Genomic DNA, 22,421 nt, shown 5'->3' on the forward strand with positions numbered 1-22,421 from the left:
AAAAAAAAAAGAAAAAGGTATCTGTGGTCCTAGGGCCACTGACTGCCTAGGCCAAAGCCAGACTCCAACAGTGATGAACCATAGACCAGGGCTCAATCCATCCAGGACCTCTGAGCGGCATGAGATGCAGGGTCTATTGTAGGTAGGTAGGTAGGTAGGTAGAAGATAATGTTCTGCATCCACCTTTTCAGGACACTGCTCTTGGGCAGAGGCAGGATGCACCAAGTGTTGCATCCTCACCTCAGCAACTTTGGCCAGCAGCCTGTCCCCCCACTGCAGCCTGTCAGATGTGCTTTTCTTGGTGCTAGGAGTTGCGTGTGTGAGAGTGGATCTTGGAAGGTTAAGAGGAAAGAAGGGGGAAGATAAATGTTTGATTAAAGCTGGCACTGCTTGGCTCCTAAGTGATGATGACACCTGTGTGTGACTCCATCTGCACATCTGCTGGCATGCATGAGAGCAAGCAAACAAGGGAGCCAGTGGATGTGCCACCGAGCAAGCATTTGAATGTGCAAAGAAAAGAAATGTGCACCTCTGTCTGAAAGTAGCGGGAGAGAGGGAGAGTAGGACACAGGCAGATCTAGGGGGTCAAATGAACGGTGGCAGAGATACCCCCTTCCACAAAGGACTTATAAGGCTGGTCCAGTGCCAGAGGAGTGACTCTCTGTCATGACTGTGAACCATTTTTAAGCTTTTGTGTGCTGAATGCTATTCTTATAGACCAAAGACTAGCATCCATCTGACGTCTCCACACCTCCTGGCTCAAAACTAACAATATTAGTGTGAGGTCCAGGTAGGGGGGCAAAAAGAGGGAAAACCCTGAAACACTTCTTCACCAGGCTTCTATCTGAGGGCTTCAGTGCCATCTAGGAAACAGGGGAGCCCTTCTGAGCTGGTGCTAGCAAGTACGTGGGCTGCTATCTGTCTTGGTACCACCCTCCTGGATTAAAAATCCAGGTTAAAGCATTAAAATCTTGAACCATTAAAAAAATCACTTACTTTTTGGGCAGTTTGACCTTCTTGAGATCCTCCTCAGCAGCTGGGTTAACATGAGCAATATGGCACCCCAGGGCCAGGAGGGTTCTGTGACACAACAGAAGAAGACCAAGGTCAACTGCAGTGTCAGGAACAGAAGGAACCCTAATTCACATCTGAGTTGAAAACAGACAAGAACCATTCATTTAGACCAGGGGTCAGTAGACTTTTTCTGTAAGGAGCCAGAGAGTAAATGCCTTAGGCTTTGTGAGCCATACGTCTCTGTCACAGCTACAACTCTGTGATTACAGAGCAAAGCCAGCCATAGGCAATATGCAAACCAATGAGTCTGACTCTGTTACAAAAACAATCTATTTACAAACATAGGTAGCTGGTCTGATTGTCCTATGTGCCATATTTGCCAACTCCCAATTTAGATGATAGCAAGCATAAGATTACAAAAGAGAAATTTGTTAATTGCCTCTCTTGGAGACATTTTTCTCTTTTATAAATTTGCATGAGAAATATATGCTGCTTCTAATTCCATGGAACAGATAGAATTCTAATACCCAGCCCCAGGTAGCAAATATTTACTGCATGATGCCTGTAAGTGCATAAACTGTGCTTAACACCATGAAGTACGAAGCTGTACCTTCAAGAAGCGCCAGTGTAATTGAAGGTATCCCATGTGAGCCTGTGGGACAAGGGACCTTACCAAGCATCGTTATGCCAACAAAACCACAAAGTTAAAATGTTCTGCAGTGACAACTAGAGAACAGGGAAATGCAAAGACAAGAGAACAGGTAGCAAGTTCCCAAAGAATTCAAAATGGGAGATACCACTTTGGGCTAGAAAAGTTCAGGTCTAAATTAGGCCCATGGGTAGCAACATAGAAGCAAAAGTTATTTTAAAATTGAATTTTAGTGAATCAAATTCAGGTTTCCCAATGGGTTTTAGAAATGCTTTATCTTTTTTCCTTTATTTAATGTGAACTGCAGGAGGTACTTGGTCTTTTGATTCTAAGTTTCTCTTCTGCCTCTTACCTTTTTTTCCCTGTCCCTAGCAAATAGCAAATGGTTTAAGAAATATAGTCAATAATAATGGTGGATGGTTATGCTAAATCCTCTTGTGACAGGATTCATCATCATCTCCTCTAATTTATTAGAATGTGCCATGTTTTCAGGCAACAGACATATCTTTGCAGTTTAGTTATAATGTATTAAATCATCTACTCATTGTTTGTACAACTTCAGCTCAATTAAACACTCACTTCAAGGTTTCAGTTGACATTTGCAGGTTATAATTCTTCTCAGTTTCGGGGAGCTTTGAAAACTCCACAAGGCAAGGGTGCTGTCTTTTATTGTCATCTCGTATCTAGGTGGTGACATAAGAAAGAATGTGATTTAAGTTTTGACAGCTGCCACTGCATGGGAAAACAGAACAGAACATACTTTGAAACATGGCCCAGGCAATCCGTATCAGGCAGGACAAAGACAGCAACTTGCTGATAGGCAAACGGATGATCTCGCCAGTAAACGAGACACACAGTCTCCAAGTTGCCAGTGGTTTGTGCTCTGTGGATTTATTTCTAGACAAGCATCTGCATTTCAAACATACTTTCCCAGAGAAGCAGTGTTACATGTGGCAGCCATGCTCCTGCTCCTCCAAAATTCATATACACATAATGTTACTGAAGAGGAACATTCTTCAGTATAGGACAGGCTACAGAATCTGGACCAGTGTTGTGCAGTAGAACCAAAAGTCAGCCACAAAAGTGAAGCATATTTGTAATTTCGAATTTTCTAGTAGCCACATTAGAAAATCAAAAAGAAAAGTTGAAATTAATCATGTGTTTTATTTAACCTAATAAATACAAAATAATCACTTTAACAAGTAATCAACAGAAGAAATTGTTTATGAGATATTTTACTTTTTCCCCCACACTAATCTTCAAACTCTGGTGACTATTTTACACTTTTAGTACATGTCAATCCAAACTAGTCACAATTCCAAATACTCGGTAGCCACATGTGACTCATGGCTTTGTATTAGACAGTACAGTTTTAGACATTAAGTAATTCATTCATTCAACAAACATTTGTTGAATGCCTGTACTACATGACAGACCCTGAGCTAGATATTAGGAGTTCAATCGTGAAGCCATCCTCATGTGGTGAGAATATTTTATGGTAGCTATATAAATACATAAGTGTGGGAGTGCAGAGACTTTGTCAGTAACTAAGCTAGAATGTGTGTCATCTGAGAGTGTCGGGGTAATAGGAAGCTTCAGAACTCACCTGTCCTTCTGCCTTCAGACATGACCTTACACAAATCATGAAACACAGTCAATTTACATTCTCTCTGAAAAATGATTTCCAGTGAAAGATTCCCTATCCTCCTCTGAGTGTCCATTAATCTTAGTGATACATCTGAAAACCATATTAAACAAGTTCTGATTCAAAACAATGAATCAGCCACTTTTCACTACCCACACAGAGAGGACAATTTTTTTTCTGAAGGAGAGATGTAAGTATTCTGAAGCAGGTGCTGAGAAACAACGATATATCCCAAATAAAATAAACCAGTATTTGGGAGTAAGAAAGGGGACAGACTTCTGGTTCCGTCTGTGAAGATCTGGTCTCCTCAGTGTTCCTGACTAGTGAATGCAATGAAAACTAGGCATGCAGCAGGAAGAACGGTTCCAGATAACAAGGCAATCCCATCCTCCACCCCAGCCTGGCCACTGAGACACATACCTTGCCGAAAGTCCAGCCAAGCTCTATTTTATTCATTCCCCAAAGCTCGTGGATGTTTTCAGCTAGTCTGTCTCGGATCTTTTCGAGGTGAGGTGGCAAAACAACCTAAAGGAAAAGGAGCAAGTGAAAAGCCAGAACTATAAGAATCAATTGTATTGAAACCCATCATACAATCTATAGGAGTCAGGCACCCCACTTGAATGGCATATCACCCAGGAGGAGCTGCAGTATCTGACCTCACTCTGCTTGACCCACATGCTCCCAGCCCTCCTCCCTCTTCCTTTTTTGGCTTCCTCTCTGCTCCTTGCTGCCTCTCTGACCATTGTCTTTTCTGTAGGTATATATGTTGTATGTTCTTCACATGTGAATGCTTGCCTCACCTTATTTCCTCTCTCCATGCTCTCTCGCCCAGTAGATGATCACTCCCAAGTCAGGCCATTTCTAACCATGGTCTCAAGTTTAGACTCATGGTTCCAGCTGCCTACAGGATTCTTCTATTAAAGTGAGCTCAATATATTACTCAAAGCTGAATTTGATATTTTTCCTTCCAAATCTTTTTTCTCCTCCTGTTTTTATTTTCTCTTTTTGTTGCATGGCCCCACTACCTCTTTAAGCCTGGAAGTGATTCCATTATCTTTCCCTTGGCACTACTCCCCCCATCTAATCAGTCATGAAACCTACCATGTTCATTTCCTAAGTGTCCTTCTGAGGAATCCCCTTCTCTCCATTACTCAACCTCATTATTTTCTCTGTAGACCATTCCAAGAGCCTTATAATTGGCCTCCCCAGCTCCCCACTGATCTATCCTCTACACTGCAGCCAGTGGGACAAGTCTACAACAAAAAATCATGTCAAAACTCTCTAGTGTCACCCAAGTGTTCCTTGACACTAAGACTAGATGTATTAACCACATACACAGTGCTGTTCTTCAGTTCTCATCACAGTCTCTACAAAGACATCCTTTTCAAACTCCTTGAAATTCTCCTAAAAGACCACATTGTTTCACAGTTCTGTGTCCTTGCATATGCAACCTTAACCTTTATTAATACTCCCCACTGTACACATCACACACACACAACCCCCACACACCCTTCCTTGGCACCTGGCAAATACCTTCAACGTTTATTCCCCTGCATTTAGTTCAAATGTTGCTACCTTTGAGTCCCCTGATTACCTAAAGGGAGAGTTCCTCTGTATTTTCCTGATGTTTTGCTCCTATCTCTCCACAGAGGTCACAAACTGGGAGCCTAAGTTTTTTTTCCTCTCAGATTATTTTTATTATTATTTTTATGTTTATTGGTTGACAATCCCTAGGAAATGGGAGATTTCATATAAAATTCCAGATTTCTACTTTCTTTTGACAACTTAGAAGATGACTAGCACTGGACCCATACTTTGCCTGGCATCTGTCAGCTGGAGCTGACATTTCAGGAGGACCTGCATGCTTGAGTGTCTGTGGCTTTTCCAGGTGAACAGTCCAAGCTGTTGATGGATCTATTATTCTAGAACCTGAAGGATAGTGGCCCTCTTCTCGCAGCTCCACTAGGCAGTGTCCCAGTGGGGACTCTGTGTGGGGGCTCCAACCCCACATTTCCCTTCCACACCACCCTAGTAGAAGTTCTCCATGAGGACCCCACCCCTGCAGCAAACTTCTGCTTGGACATCCAGGTGTTTCCATACATCCTCTGAAATCTAGGCAGAGGTTCTTAAACCTCAATTCTTGACTTCTGTGCACTCACAGGCTCAACACCATGTGGAAGCTACCAAGGCCTGGGGTTTGCACCATCTGAAGCCATGGCCTGAGCTGTACCTTGGCCCCTTTTAGCCATAGCTGGAGTGAAGTGGCTGGGTCACAGGGCACCAAATTCCTGGGCTGCCCAAAGCAAGGGGGCCCTAGGCCTGGCCCAGAAAATCATTTTTTCCTTCCAGGCCTGCGGGAGGGGCTACTGCAAAGGTCAATGCCATGCCCTGGAGATATTTTCTCTATTGTCTTGGTGATTAACATTCAGCTCCTTGTTATATATGCAAATTTCTGCAGTGGACTTGAATTTCTCCCCCAGAAAATGGGTTTTTCTTTTCTATTGCATCATTAGCCTGCAAATATTTCAAACTTTTATGCTCTGCTTCTTCTTGAATGCTTCACTGCTTAGAAATTTCTTCCCTCAGATACCTTAAATCATCTCTCTCAAATTCAAAGTTCCACAGACCTCTAGGGCTGGGGCAAAATGTCGCCAGTCTCTTTGCATAGCAGGAGCGACCTTTACTACAGTTCCCAACAAGTTCCTCTATCTCCATCTGAGGCCCCCTTAGACTGGACCTTATTGTCTATATCACTATCAGCATTTTGGTCAAAGTCATTCAACAAGTCTCCCCGATCAAAACTTTACCTCATTCTTTTGAACTCTTGTTGAGGCCAGCATCTTCTAGAAAGCCCTGTCTGAGTAACACACATGCTTCTGATTACTTAAGTCAGGAGAGGCAGCCCAGACAGTCACACTCATGCTTCTACTCTCTGTCTGCTTGGGCAACAGCAGCCCTGTATCCATGGAGAAGCTCCTTCAGGCTTTGGCCTTCAAGCTTCTTGTCTATGAAGGAGTCCAGAAAATGCCACAGTGGTATAAGGATTATTTTGAGCTGAAGACTTTGAAAAACAAATGACACAGGATGGGGCTTTTCCTGGACTCCTCTTATCTGCCTAAAAAAAGAACCCCCCCAAAAGAATTCAACAATTTTTTTCCCCAGGGGAAATTGCCACCTACCACCAGAGAAAGGTCAGCATCACACCTAAACAGACTCTGTCACAGAACTATCGTATCTCCTATCTGTTCTCCTTAGGAATCATTTATCTTTCCCCAAGGCATTTATTTTCCCAGAAGTGCCCTTCTCCCCATCTCCTTTCCCTGTTAAGATGGTATATAAGCTCCAAATTCTGACTTCCTCCCTGAGCCACATTTCTTTGTGAACTCCATACCAGGTGATTAAAATGTTTTTTTCTCTCTAATCTGTCCATATGAGTTTAATTCACAGGACCCCAAAAACAGAACCTAGGAGGGTAGAAGAAAAACTTTTCTTCCCTGACATCTAGAATACACAGGACCCAGATGATCTAATTCTTAGAATCACCTCTAGCTCACAACCCCCTCTCAATTTCCTATCAACATTCTTATTCCCCATCAAGGTACTCTGTGAAGCAGGCAGAGAAATACTGAAATGCTACAGAAAGTGATATAGCTAGGCTCTGTGACCCCATCCAAATCTCATCTTGAATTGTAATTCCCACGTGTCAGGGGAAGGGCCTGGTGGGAAGTGATCTGATCATAGGGGCAGCCTTCCCCCTTGCTGTCCTCGTAATAGAGTTCTCATAAGATCTGATGGCCTAAAACTGTGGCACTTCCCGCTTCGCTCTCTCTCTCTCCTGCTGCCTTGTGAAGAGGTGCTTGCTTCTCTTTCACCTTCTGCCATGACTGTAAGTTTCCTGAGGCCTCCTCAGCCATGCAGAACTGTGAGTCAACTAAACCTCTTTTCTTTATAAATTACCCAGTCTCAGGTAGTTCTTTATAGCAGTATGAAAATAGAATAATACATAGTCATTAGCCACAGGAGGTAAGAAGCAAACTCATGAACATATACACATAGATGAATACAATAGGGTCATATGAATATTATGGGGAAAATGCATGCTAGAGAAAGCCTGTAGGCTAAAAGAGCTATATTGTGCAAATTATTAACCCCAAGTACCTTAGAGGCATGGTCTCTTTTCATTTATTTTCTATAACATCTAGAATAGTGATTCAAATAGCCCTGCTGTATATAAAATGCTAAAAGCTCTCGCATGCCCCTTGTAACACCACATGATGTGTCTCTCTCAAAATACAGACCCTGGAAGGGAAAGAAAATATCCATTTATCAGTACTTTCAAAGCCCTCCATGCCTTTCCCTGTTTCTCTCCCTTTTATTTTCCAACTCTTCTCCTACATGCTCCTCCCTCTTCCAAGAGCTCAGCCATATGAGAACATGCATTGCCACCTGTCTATACTTCTACTTTGTGTTTTTACTTCTAGGCCCTTATTTATCCCATTTCTTTTATATCACCCCTGGAGACCCTCCCCCATTTAAGCTTATTAAAGGCTCTAACTGAATTCCACCCTTACCACACAGACTTCTAGAAACATTCTAGCCTAAAGGATTTCTCTAGCATTTACTGGTGCATACTGTTCATTTTGCATTTATTACATTTGGCCTTTTAAAAAAATCATACATTTGCTTCTTACATCTTTAACTTGGTTGAGAATTCCTAGAGAATACATCAATATTTCTGTCTATCCTTCACAGAATATAACACACATAGCAGGTGTTCAACATTCACTGACTGAGAAATCCTTAAAGACCCAATTGACGCACATGGTGAAAATGTGAAGAGTAATAGTTGTTCACATTACACAATAATTATGGAACATGTATATTAAGTAAGGTTCAAAGACAAGAAAGAAAGAAGTATTTAACTCTATGGCTTCATCTGTATCCACTGTCTTTTGCTGGCAATTTGAACCTACCTGACTGGTGTCTATGGGGCATGGGATGAAAGAGGCTTGGGATAGGAACTGGGTGGTACCCAAGAGATCTCTAACGCCATCAGCATCACGTTTATATTCTTTGACAGGTTCCAATCTCATCTTCTCTTTTGGAAGTAAGGCTTCATAGCAAGGGGCATAGCCAGAGGGTGGCAGGAACTTAAACTCTCCATGACGTCCACCCATCAGGAAACGTACTCTGTCATTTGAAGACAGCAGAAATACAGAGGTTAAAAAAAATGCAGCCCAAATAAGTGAAAATTAAAGATCAAACCCTGCCTCCCACCCTCAACATAATTTCGTTGAGAAGTGAATGACTTCAGATTAACCATGGCAAACATCCTCCAGTAGGTACCAAAACAGCAGAGGGGTAAGTGAGCATCAAGGCATGATCCTCAGCTGACCTATCACGGCTAAGTCCCTAAACATTTATATACATAAACCACTAGGTTTTTAGAACCAAGTTTATCTGTACTCTAATAGGTAAATAATTACTATAGATATTACTGCAGTATTGAAAAGCTTAACAGTGATAATGATGAGATTATTCTCTGTAAAGATCATATCGAAATTACAGTATGATAACTTCAACTCTTCTTGAGGGAAATTATCCACACATTGGTTAAAGAAAGCATGATGTAACTATATGGAGAAAGTAGTAAAATCTTATTTTAATATTCAAGAGAAAGACTAAGTAACATCAGAGTATTAATCACAAATGGTTCATGGCTGGCAAGGTTACTTAAAAATGTTACACTGTGGAGGCCACATTTCCCTGAAGCAGCCATATCGGGGTGGCTGTGAGGAGGCAGCCATGGCCGCGTAGGGACAGATGGGCATCAAGCATTTGCTCACTGGGATGCCAATGTCTTTCTTAGTATCATCCCCCTGATAGTACCCAATCCTGACACCCTGGCCCACCTCCTGCAGTGCTCACTGGCACTTCCTAACGAAGTGGGGAAGGACACTAAAGGTCTGACAGTAACAGCAGGCAGGCTCTGATTACCATCGCGCAGCAGTCTTTCAATATCGTAATTCAGCATTCTGGCTGAAAGTCAGCCTCATATACATGGGTTAGGTTAGGGTTAGATTGGACCCTAAAGTTCCCCACGCAAAAAGAAAAAGGTGAAAGTAAGCGATTTCAAAATGTTACTTCATATGATCCCAGGTTTATAATCAGAAATAGAGCTTTCACAAGTCAACTGCAATCACATTAAATTGATGAGGAAATACAACCAGTTTTCCATAATTAAAACATGGCAAGATATGGCACTCTGGAGGTTCAACAGTAATTGAACACTGGAAAAAAGTCAATACATATGCAGTGTTTACGTACAACATTCATTCCCCTCCCCTTCTCCATTTAACAAGTCTTTACTGAGCCCATACAATTAGCACTTGCTTTTGTACTGGGATTCAGCAATGAACAAGGTATACGGCATCCCTGGTGTCACGAAGCAGGTATTCTAGCAGACAAATAGGCATAAGTACTGATTGGGAGACATCTGATGGGGTTTTAAAAAGGGAGCTGTGAATTCACTCAGGTAAGGGGTTGGCTGTTGGCATCAAGGAAGGCCTCTCTGACATGTGAGCTAACTCTGAGGGGTAAGGAAAAACCAGTGAGCTCAAGATCTGGAGGAGGAGCATTTCAGGCAGAGGAACAAGTGCAAAGGCTCTGAGGTGGAGAAGACCTTGGGTGGATCAGATAACAGGAAGGAGGGTGGCGTGGGTGAGAACACCATGAGCCTGAGTGGTAGGGCTGTATCAGGCAGGGTCTGTGAGCCCTGGCAAGGAGGTAGGATTTTATTTCAAGTGGAAAGCTGCTGATGGGTTTTAATGTAAGGAAATATAAGATTCTCCTAGTTGCCCTATGCAGATAGATCTGGGGACCAGTGGGGAGGTTCCTGAAATAGTCACAGGGAGATAATGGTGGGTTGGACCGAGGTGATCCAAGCAGCCATACCCAGTTTTGTTTTGGAATTAGGCTTGTTCGGAATTGCTCATGGACTGCGTGTATGAGTGGAGGGGGATGAGGTATATGGAGAAAAGTTATGATTTGGCAAAACTTTCACAACAGGATACTTTCCAATGGGCCTCACTTCCTTTCACTGGAATGTTTTGGTAGGTCAGCCTTGCAAGATATTCTCAGTGTTGGCTGCCTAATTGTGATGGTGGAAACCTAATTGTGAAACAGGAAAATAAAGCTTCTTCTAAGTAAAGAGATGCTAAGGTTTTCTTCCTTCCCAATAAGAACACTTTATCTGAAAAGCATTTTATAAAATACTGTTTTAAAATTAATTATAGAAATCATACAAAACCTCCCAGTTTCCTATTTTAAGGTACTCAATAATAATGATATAGAGTTAGAATCACAACTGTCCCTTGTGAATGTTCCGACATTAAGTGTTATGTAATAGGGCACGATCTATGTGTATTAACAATGTGAACAATGAAATTAAAACAAAATTGAGTCATTAGCCTGCAGTATTACTAATTTAGTAAACCTCAGGAAATAATGACTAAATCTTAACATTATTTGTTGAGAACTTCCCAATTCAATTGCAACATAACAGATTGTGTTACTGACGTATGGAAACCATGGGATAAAATTGGATCTTTCTGGGCAAAGAATTGGTGTGGGAAATTTTCTGCCTCTCTCTTCTCATTGAGCATCTTTCCTGCGAGGAGCTGAATGCCTAGTAGCTTGTACAGCAAGTAAGCGTATTCCATTACTCACTAGCATATGGATTCCAAGAACAAGTAAATCGTCTCTTATGAGGATTTCTAGAGGAATTTAATTATTCATGAGCTCTCTTGCTAATTGTTGAGTTTCAAAATTTATCTTAGGTTTTAAAATCTGCTGGATAAGATAACAAACCAAGAAAGGTAGAGTTTCAGGTAGTATTTAATGAGAACAATGCTTAGTTTTTATATTCAGTTATTAAAAGCAAACTGATCATTTGGTTATAAATCTGAATCTTACGTCCTCTAATGACCACATAAACTGTAAAATAAATTAACACAGGCAGGAATCAGTGTTTACTGCATACTGAAGCTTTGGTCTTCAAACATCATCGTGCTGTGCTTCAGTGGGTAGAAGAAAAGGTCCTGGATTGCTTCAGAAGTCCTGCAGATGAGAATCCCTGTGCCCTCAGCAGGCAGACTGAACAGACTATGGTCCCAGGCACACCCACCACCTGTGGCTCCTCCCCTCACTGCCTGTGAACAAACTGCCCAGAGTCTGTGAGAAGGGATCCAACAAACCGCCACCAATATTGAAGGTCCCCCTCATAACTTGCCCTACTAGATCCAGATTGATGAGATCAAAGGTAATAACTAGGGAGATAAAATTTAGGTTTGAAGGGAACAACCAAAGAAGGAAACAAAGTATCTGAAACTCGCTTCAATTATCTGAGTATATGAAAGTGGGCTCCCCTCTGTCTCAGAGTTTTGGTTCAGGTCCCAAAGTTAGATGTATGAATCCATAATTCATAGGATGCTAAATATTTTCACATTCTAAAGTGAAGTGCTGAGTCAACTATGTAGGATATACAAAAAAACAAAAAACAAAAAACAAAAAACAAACCTGTGAAACCAATTCTAACAGCCACAGCCTATCACACACCTCTAGACGGATAAAGGAAAGAATTCCTTTGGAGAGAACTTTCAGGGAGAAAGGGAGAAGTGTCCTCCCTTTTTGGAAGTCAAATGATTAGGGCTTCAAGAACCCATGTAGAAGCTTGACAAGTGTCCTCTGGAGTTTACTGAGGGACACATTTTCCTGGTGACAGAGCCGACAGCGTGAGAAAGGGCTGCATGGAAAAGAGTTGCCCTTCCGCTCAGGGTGACGCCAAGGACTGTGCTCCCTAGAAGGCTGTTTAAGGACTCCATAAATGAGCCTACTGTCCGCCATCTTAAAAAGGGACTTCCCAGAAAGGCAAACGTCTGAGTAGAGGTCAGAAACCCAGGGGCTGGGGGACGTAGGAAAGTGGATCTGGAGGGAGGTTTAGGGTTAGCCAGAGGGAGCAGCCAACAGAAGCAGTAAGGCTTGTGTCAAAAGAACTGTGGTCAGAAGTTCCCAGCCTGAGGCTAAGAAAACTACAAACGGGTCCCAGAAAAGAAAGAGGCAGCAACTGTACAACTGCTACGCAAAGACTCAATGCTACCTGACAACAGCACTGACTCCATCAGACACGCTTCTTCTCCAGTCTTCTCTCCCTGCGGCTCAACTCTAGGGGGGTCTGCAATAAGAGCTGGCCAATCAGGGAGGGGCAGACCAATGTGGAGAAGTAGCTGCCTCATACTGCAGGCCCAAGCTGGGGGAGGGCTCAAGCTGTAAACTGGACACAGATTTTGATTTTAGATTCAAATAGACAGAACTTTCAAATGACTGACAAGATTGCTCTTGTTCCTAAAAGTAGCAATAAAAGCTACAGGACCTACCCACGAACTTACCCAGGGCCAGAAGTCCAGAGCACGGAGTTACAGGGGTAGAAGAAACAATAAAGTTAAATCTACCTCGTCCACTTCTCTCAGTAAATGGGTTACCTGGCACTTAATGTTTACCTTTTAAATCCTTTGCCTCATTCACAAACGAGAAATGTCCAATCAGAGTGTGAATCTCCCCTCTCTACATGTTTTCCTCCCTGACTCCTTGAGTGCCATGGGCTCACCCAGCATCCCCGGAATGTTAAATTTAACATAAAAAAGAGAATTTAAGAATGGATTTCATTACAATTAGTTCCTCTTTATCCTCAGATTTTTCTCTACATTAATGGATTTTAAAAATCAAATTCATTCATCAATGGAATCCTTTCCACCACAGCTCTTGTGTCATTTTCTGGGGTTCTTCCTGTAACTCAGATGTTCCATCAGCTCTCAAAGATGTTTTCCTTCTTAAAGTGTTTACAGTAAGCGACTCTGTCCTTAGATTCTTTCACCTCAAAGATGAGCAACAGCTTCAGTAAGAGCTGCCTGGGAGTAGTGAAGTTTTGGGATGTGTAGAGGAAATGTTTATTTACTTGACTCATTTTGAAAACACAGGACAAATTATATTGAAAAATCTCTGCCAGCATTTTCAACTTTGTCTTTGAGATTTGTGCATTTTTGCTTGTTAATTTGCAGGAGAGATGGGACTACCTATTACAAATTCCCAGATTTGAAAGATTGACCCAGTAATTAAAAAAAAAAAAACAGTAAAAATCATGACAGAGCTGTGCTGTGCTCAAAGGGGTGACTAACATTCCTTTCGTTGGGCTATCGTATTATTATTCAGAGCTTGCTAGCAAACCTGTAAAATTACTTTAGTCTTACTAGATGTCTTATTACTGTTATCTGCTATTGAATTCCTCCCAGAGAGCTGCGATAGTGTTTCACAGAAGTAAAGGATACAAGCTGTGGTTAAGAGGAGAAAGAATTCGCCAGCTTTTGCTGACCTGAATTCAACTCGTAAGTCATGCTTCATAATTGCATCTTTAGCCCATATCGCTAAGACTGGAGAACGATCTGAGTTATGGACATTCCCACATTCATATTTCTTTCTGGCTAGTGTTTGATGAAAGCTCAGGGCAATCCAGCCAGTGCCCATCATGTTCTCTGCAGAAGTATATTTATCTCAGCAATAATTTCCATAGCATTGACCACAGCAAGCTGGAAATAGCTAAGCTGTTGGTTACCTGAATTTTAGCCAAGTCTGGAGAATACCAACAGAAAACAAACAGCAACCACAAATACTATCTTTGGATATGGTTATTTTTATAAATTAGAGCTGGCAAAAAGGTTATGTAAGATGATTAAAAAGATTTATGGGGAGTTTAACTATAGCCATAAAATATATTCTACTATGATAACTAACTCATTAATTTTCTGCAAAAAAAATTAGCACCCAAATTTCACTACATACTATGGCTTTCTGTATAACGCTCTCTATCTGATTCATGCCATTTGTGGGGTGGATATAAGATCACTTTTAGTAAGAGCTTCCTGGCATCTAAGTAATTCAACCTTTTCGGTGGGCTATAAGGTACATATACCTCATCCCAAATTCTATTCTATAATGAATAGGGTTGTTACACTGGGGGCCTACTGCACTAATAATACTGTCTATAAACAAACCACACTGAGGAGAAAACTACGGAGGAATACTCATGAAGAGGAAAGAGGCTATGACATTGATTTGTGGGTTTTGTCAGTAATTACTCACGCTAACTTTGACTTCACTGTGGGTAAATCTAATTGAAAAAGATTTTTGCTCTTCATGTAGCTTCGCTCTTCGATGATGGCTGGCAGGGACATCCTAATCAGGTATTATTAACAACATTGTTTGTAAGTATAAAAATTATTTAAAAAATTCAAGACAAGGATCTCAGTAAAGACCATTAAAAAGGAGGAAACAGGCCTGTGAAAGAGAAATCTAATTTAGAAGCCATACAGAAGTTAAAAATAAATATGAGAAACAACTCTGAAGACTTGTATGATGGCAGAAAAAGAATCTCTTTCTAGACCGGCATAACACTTTGCATCTTGCTGGGAGAGATGCTATAAAACCAGGCATGTGTTCTACAGTATTGGCGGAAACAATAACTTCTTTTCAATTTCATTATAAAACACATTTCTTTTCAATAAGATACTTTAATTAACTTGGAATTCATATTGTGGTTTCTCTTTCTAGCTCTTTGTTCAACTGAACTAAAGTAGTACAGAGAAGAACTGCTGGGTTTCAGCACCAAATCATACTTTACCAGTTGATGTAAGAATAACACCTGGGTTGTAGAATAGTCAATTGGTTTATTTTGATTTATGAGCAACTGGCTAGCCCCCAGTACAGGTCCTGCACCGACCCTGACCAAGGTCATCATGTGATGCGCTAGAGGCATTTCAGTAAAATGTATTTCCCAACTATGCAGGCCCTGTGATTCCACCTCTCTTCAAATCACAACATGCTGTGAGATCCGAAGCCGGGAATATGTCAGAGTTGATAGTTTCCTGAGAGACAGGAGGCTTGAGTGACTTCAAGCCCCGCTGCACACCCCACTGGCACTGCTTTTCAGCCTTCCACCTGTTCAGTTGCTACAAGCAAAAAGCTCTCAGAGCTAAGCTGTTGGTTCTTCAAGTCAACACATCTGGACCCTTCAGTTTCTTAAATTTCCTCAGCAGATGTGCCTCCTAAATGATTAGTCATCTCATTTTTCTTCTCTTGCAACTTTGCTTCTCTTTTATCTGTGCACTTAGAAGGCTGCGTGATCTGCTGACCTAGACACCAGATGCTAGAAACGTCTTCTACATGTGGATACCTTTGAGTCAACTATTTTTTCACCTGCTAACTGCAGTTCTTGTCAAGAGAGGATTCCAAAAAAATCCTCCCACTACCGTCTACAAAATCACAGACACAAAAATCCTACCTCATTGTTCTGAGGGAGACAGGAAGGATGAACTAATGATTAAGAATAATTACGCAATATTTGGAAACAGATATACTGTTCTCTAAACACAAAACGTGGAAAAGTCCATTAGCCAGCAGACTGGAGAAGATCCCTTCTTCATAGACCTAAATTTGCCTAAGTAGTTTTTTCAGATGACATGCTTGTGAAATAGACATACTCCCTTTGAAAATCGGTAAAAAACAATGAGTGGAACATGGGCAAAGTAAGTAAAAGTGGGAAGAGTATTAATGGTGGGTGACCAAGGCCACCAGCTACATAGGCAAATGCAGTCCTGGGAACTGACTGCTCAGAGTAACCTTGTTCTTCAGGGAAGGTCCTGAGTCAAAGGGTGGAAGACCCCAACACTGTTGTGTTGTATTTATATTTGTACCCATTCTCCACTAAGAAGTGGAGTGGGGAAGATGGAAAATAGGGCTAGAAGGTCCTTTCCCTCTTCCAGAAGGCCTTTACTCCAATCAGTTTTTTCTGGGCTTACAGTGCCTCTCTTGTCAACAACACTCCTCGTTTTCCACACACTTCTTATGGCTACCAACGATAATAGCTCTATGTGGTATCCTCACATATTTAAAAAGAAAGAATTGAGATGAAATATCCTCAGCACAGAAGAACTTTCAACTCTTAGAATACAGTGTCTGCAGATAGTATAAGATTCCCTGGCTTGAATATGTGATGAGAAGATTTTCAGCCTCAGTAAAGCTTAATTCTACTGGTTCTCCATTTGTTACAAGAACCTCAGACAATGCCAATATGTAACTTTAGTATATTACATCCATTTATATGAATATGTTTGTAAATATGCTTGTGTATATACACAAACATACACACACATCCATCTCAAATTCCAAAGGTTGAGTACCATTTGCAAAGGACAATTCTTTACTTCTAAATAGTTTGTATAATTGAAACAGAACCAAAATCCTCCTTTGGAAAACGTATGAACATGTCTTGGTTTACCAATCCACATGAGGTGCTGAGGCCTACTAGAGTGGTTTCACCCCAAAAATCCCCTGACTTGGACCTGGATCCCTGAAACGGTTTCTTTGTGATCCCGGATCTCAGTTCCTGCTTCCCACAACTCTCCTCCTGCCATGACCCTTGTCCAGGGGCTTCCATGGACACTAGGATGATTCTACGTTGACTCCAGTCTCCTGCTCAATTGATTGTGATCTCTTTAAAATACAGGGATGAAGAATGGCTGGGAAAAGTTTGGGAAAGAAGGGTTATTGTGCGGTTTTGCCTTACAGACATTAAAATGTATAACGTGGTTAAAATAATTAAAAATAGTATCCAACTGGTAGGTACAAGGAAAGAGGCAGAGAAATAGCAATAGTATATAGGAAAGCAGCATGCATAGCACAAGCCCAATTGAATGAACAATATTTAACTGTGTATATAAAAAGCTAATATGATTATCTCTGGGTGGTTCTATTATGGGTTCCTGGTATTTTCTTTGACTTACAGTCCTTTTGTGAAATAGAAAAACAAAAAACAATGGGAAAAAATCCAAGTTTTAAGTATAAATCAGAAACTGGGAGAAATATTTGAAACCAATAAGAAACAGTTTAACATCCTTAATAAATATAAATTATTACACATAAGTATGTGTAAATATGTAATATATTACATATACTATATAAAGTAATATGTAAATATATGACATATATGTAACTATGTAAATATATTACATATACTATATGAAGTCAATATATACAAAATATGTAAGATGTCTACCAAAAAAATGAGCATCAGAAAGGCTGAGAACACAAAATTAGCAAAAATATTGTGTAGGAAAAAGTACATAAAAATAAGCATAAAACATGTTTTGCCACATTAGTAATAAAAAATCAAAAATTAATCCTCTAAGGTACAATTTTTCCAAATCAGCAAAGATTTGAAATAACCAATAACAGTAAAAATGAATAAGGATCCAATCAGTTGGACATTCCCATATGTTGCTTTAAATGATACCCCAAGCCCAAGTCCTTTATCTGAAATCATTAGAGATGTGCTTCAGACTTTGGAATCCTTTAGAATTTTTTAAAAAGTTACCTGTTATGTACATTAAGCAGAAACTGCAGCCAGGCGAGGGGCAGTACATCATAATCAGACACATTAATATTTCTGCAGTTGAACATACAAATATTCACAAGAAGTAGAATAAATGAAAGACTGAAAACAGCCTCATTTCTGCTGATGACAGTTCTGCTACAAAATGAGTTCAGGTTAGATTTTACTACAAAATGAGTTAGGAACAAATGTATGGTTTTCAGAGCTTTTTAGATTCTAAAGTTGTTGATAAGGAATTCTGAACTGTTCATAGAATCTCAAAATCAATTTGGCCACATAATTATAAATTTAGACTTTAAAAGGTACATGCATTTTGACCAATTTCAAGGAGGAACCAAATAGAAACATACAAAGAGTTATACTTCAGGATATTCATAAGAATTTTATTTACAACAATACAAATGAAATTGGCATAGACTTGTAACAGCAGAGTAATGGGCTGCCTTATGAAACAGTCAAATACAGGGCTATTATATGGCCATGAAATCATTTTGAGAATACTCAATGACTCAGGAAAAGGCTCATTATTTATTGTTGAATAAAAGATATAAACTTCATATTCGGTGTGATACCAATTAAAAAATAGATGTATATTTGTAGAACAAAAGACTTGAAAAATACGCCAAAGTACTAATAGAGATTATAGCTAACCACTGGAATCATAGGTGATTTTTACTGTATTGTTCATAACTATGTCTTTGCAGTTTTTCTTATAATGAGCATGTAATACTTTTATAATTATTAATTTTCTATACAGGATTTATCCTATTAATCTTACTGTTTATCTGAGTACATAATACAACGCCTGGGGGAGGTTTTACCACTAGAGATGGAGCAAATGACTCCGGTTGGCTCTCGCCCTAGCACCATCACTGTCCTGGGGAACTTAGTTCACAGGACTGAAGCCCTGAAGGAGACTGCTGGCTTCGCAGCTCAGAGTGGTGGTGGGGAGGTGGGGTAACTGCTACTCTCCGTGAAATCACAACCATCACTTACTTGACACCTGCTGAAAAGCTCATCACAGGGAAGAAGAGCCCGTCTGTGTTGAAGTTCTCAAACATCCCCTGCACAGGTTGTCCATTGATGCGGAATGAAATGCTGGGCACCCCGAGGTCCAGGCAGCAGCTTACCACATCATCTGATCTCAGGAGGTGCTGGTTGATGGAAGCCACAGCTCTGGGTATCCGGCCTGGTGAGGAAAGAACAGGAAGAAGGCTGTGGAACTCTGGAGGCACCTGCGAGGCTGAGAAAGGCTCAGAGGCCTCCGGGGGAGATGGGGAGGTGTGATGGGTACCCAAGAGGTCCAGAGGTCCTACTACATTTGAAATGCAACTTTGCTTTTCCTGTGTGAGATGAGCAATGAGAAATGAATTCCTAAGCTGGCGAGTGGGCAGACTCCATGCCCGATTTGAGATGAGTCTCAGGGGAAATGCTCAAGGTGCTAAGAATGAGAAAGAACAAAAACAACCCGTTCAATGTGTGTTCAGACTGTGGCCTGGTGTCCGAAGTAGCAGACAAAATGCTTTTGCTGGTGTAGCGCTTCAGAGGTGGCTGGGGTGTGTGTGTGTTTAGTTTTAAGTGCCGAAAGACCTTTCTGTCTTCTACTTCCTCAAAAAGATTAGGTTTCTCTAGCGTTGAATAGAGAAGCCATCAGAGAGAAGAATGGCAAGGCTATTAGCCATTAAACTATGCTACATAGGCTGGCCGCAGTGGCTCACGCCTGTAATCCCAGTACTTTGGGAGGCTGAGGCAGGTGGATCACCTGAGGTCAGGAGTTCGAGACCAGCCTGACCAACATGGAGAAATCCCATCTCTACTGAAAATACAAAAGCAGCCGGGTGTGGTGGTACATGCCTGTAATCCCAGCTACAGGCTAAGGCAGGAGAATCGCTTGAACCCAGGAGGTGGAGGTTGTGGAGAGCCGAGACAGTGCCATTGCACTCCAGCCTGGGTAACAAGAGCAAAACTCCATCTCAAAAAACAAATAAAAAAAACCATGTTATACAGTTTGCTTATTTGTTTTAAAGAACTTTATTATTTCAGGTAAGTGGGAAAACACATTGCCAGTTATATTCTGAATTGATTAAAAAACCTTTCTTCACATCTCTTTCATAAGATGATTTATCATTTCCTGACTTAAAGGAGTGAGGAAAATCACCTCTCTGCTTTCCTATCTTACATCATCTTATTCTGGAAATTCTAAAAGTAAATATTAATAATTATAACCACCCACCCCTCCCCTATTGGGTTTACATTTCTACTAGAAAGAGAGCAACAAAAGGGAAGTTAGGTTTTAAAATAGGGTTTCCAGCAAAAGATAAAAAGATACCTTGTTTCTTGATTACAGAAGTAATATGTATTCATTATAAATGGTCACCACTTATACAGGAAAGTATACAAAAAGGCTGGGTGCTCATGCCCATAATCCCAGCACTTTGCGGGGCCAAGGCAGGTGGATCGCTTGAGCTCAGGAGTTTGAGACCAGCCTGGTCAACACAGTGAAACTCTGTCTCTACTAAAAATACAAAAATTAGCTGGGCATGCTGACATGCACCTGTAGTCCTAGCTACTTAGGGGGTTGAGGTGGAAAGATAGCTTGAACCCAGTAAGTGGAGGCTGAGGTGAGCTGAGATCATGCCACTGCGCTCCAGCCTGAGCGACAGAACGAGACTCTGTCTCAAATAAATACAAAAGAAAAAATATAACTCCATAAAAATGCTTTCAAATATATATGTACACACCCATTCTAGTTTGATGGAGTTATATGTATTTTATGGAGTTAAACATATACACACCTGTTTTTTTTTTTTTTTTTTGAGAGAGTCTCACTCTGTCGCCCAGGCTGGAGTGCAGTGGCACCATCTCGGCTTCACTGCAAGCTCCGCCTCCCGGGTTCACGCCATTCTCCTGCCTCAGCCCCCTGAGTAGCTGGGACTACAGGTACCCAGCACCACGCCCAGCTAATTTTTTGTATTTTTAGTAGAGCCAGGGTTTCACTGTGTTAGCCAGGATGGTCTCGATCTCCTGACTTCGTGATCCACCTGCCTCGGCCTCCCAAGGTGCTAGGATACAGATGTGAGCCACCACGCCTGGCCCCCCACACACACTTTTTATTCAAACTGGGGTATCCACTTTTTATCCAAAATACTCTAGAATCTGAAACATTTTGAGCACTGACATGACGCCACAAGTGGAAAACTTCATACTCAATCTCATGTGATGGGTCACAGTCAAAAAAGTCAAAATTTTGTTTCATGCACAAAATTATTAAAAATTTTGTATAAAATTACTAAAAATTTTGTATAAAATTACCTTCAGGCTTTACGGGTATTTATGAAACATAAAGGAATTTTGTGTTTAGAGTTGAGTCCCACCCCCAGGGTCTCTTATTATGCATATGCAAATATTCCCAAACCCAAAAAATTCTAAAACCTGAAACATTTTTGGTCCTAAGAATTTCAAATAAGGGATACTCAATCTGTAATAGATTCTAAACTAAGTGGTGAATTTTTAAATGGTGAAATCACTGTGCTCTTTTTAATTAATAAAAAAGATTAGGTACATCCCTCTATTTTGGGTAATTGACAAAGCCATATTGCATTCCCTCCCACTGTTCTACAAGCAGTAACGAGGCTCTCCTCTGTGCTAGATACTACACCTGGGGCTGGGGATCAAAGACAGAAGACCTAATTCATGCTCCTAAGAAGCCCATAGTCTGGTGGGAAATGGACATTTAAATAAAAAATATACAATATAAATATTGGAATGAAGGTATGTATGTGTTGCCTTCTAGAAGGAGAGGAAGACGCCTGGGAATCTGTCTGGGAGCATGGGACAACTCGATACCTGGAGAATAAAAAGCTCACTAGATAAATGAGAAAGGAAGGAGCAAGAGAAGTGTCTAACATAGTTGCAGAATGGTTGGAGTTTGGTAAGGCTGGAAGGTGAGGGTTAATGAAGGCTGAATGAGGGAGCTAGGACGGGGCAATAAAGCCGGACAGGAACATGGAGCTTGGACCACCCGCACAGCAAGAGTGCTGCTCCATACAATGTACTCAGTGCGTGTCGGCAAATAGTCTGGGGTGGCCTTAGACTGTGTTTTATAACTTTAATACCTGGCTTCACCACTGAGAAAGAGGAACAAGCTCCTCATCGTAGCGCCTACAGGTAAAATTATTTAAAAACAAAACAAAACTGAGTCCAGGTTGAAGAGTGTAGGTTTGACTCTTTCAAATTTCTCCATTTGAGGACACTGAGTACCCTTAGCTCATTGTGTGGAGTTTAGATAGCCAGCTCCCAGGATCTCTTCTTCCTCCTGTTCAAGTCTGTTATGAAAAAAATCTATTAAAATTCAGCAAAGCTTGCAGTAATTGTCTCACCTTTAAGATTTATCTTACCATTAAAAACAATCTTTCCTGCATAATTTTCTTTCTTTTTTTTTTTTAGTTTAACTTCTGGAAAATATCACTATAGTTACTTGAACAAATACTTTTTAATTTTTATTTATTTATTTATTTTTTGAGACAGAGTTTTACTTTGTCACCCAGGCTGGAGTACAACAGCACGATCTCGCCTCACTGCAACCTCTGCAGTGATCCTCTGAACCCAACCTC

The 22,421-nt window shown here is 40.9% G+C and overlaps 1 protein-coding gene across 1 annotated transcript in view; it reads right to left on the reverse strand.

Moving 5' to 3' along the window:
* The window catches only part of RYR3 (ryanodine receptor 3), a 403,627-nt gene that overhangs the window by 232,547 nt on the left and 148,659 nt on the right, over window positions 1-22,421 (reverse strand). Inside the window, exons 22-26 of the mRNA XM_011989131.1 lie at window positions 18,805-18,997; window positions 8,282-8,498; window positions 3,729-3,833; window positions 2,243-2,346; window positions 997-1,080 (exon numbers count right to left, since the gene is read on the reverse strand). Of these exons, the coding sequence (XP_011844521.1) occupies window positions 997-1,080; window positions 2,243-2,346; window positions 3,729-3,833; window positions 8,282-8,498; window positions 18,805-18,997 (703 nt within the window). The remainder of the gene's footprint in view (window positions 1-996; window positions 1,081-2,242; window positions 2,347-3,728; window positions 3,834-8,281; window positions 8,499-18,804; window positions 18,998-22,421) is intronic.

This window comes from Mandrillus leucophaeus, unplaced genomic scaffold, assembly GCF_000951045.1.
Source record: "Mandrillus leucophaeus isolate KB7577 unplaced genomic scaffold, Mleu.le_1.0 Scaffold347, whole genome shotgun sequence".
NCBI lineage: Eukaryota > Metazoa > Chordata > Mammalia > Primates > Cercopithecidae > Mandrillus > Mandrillus leucophaeus.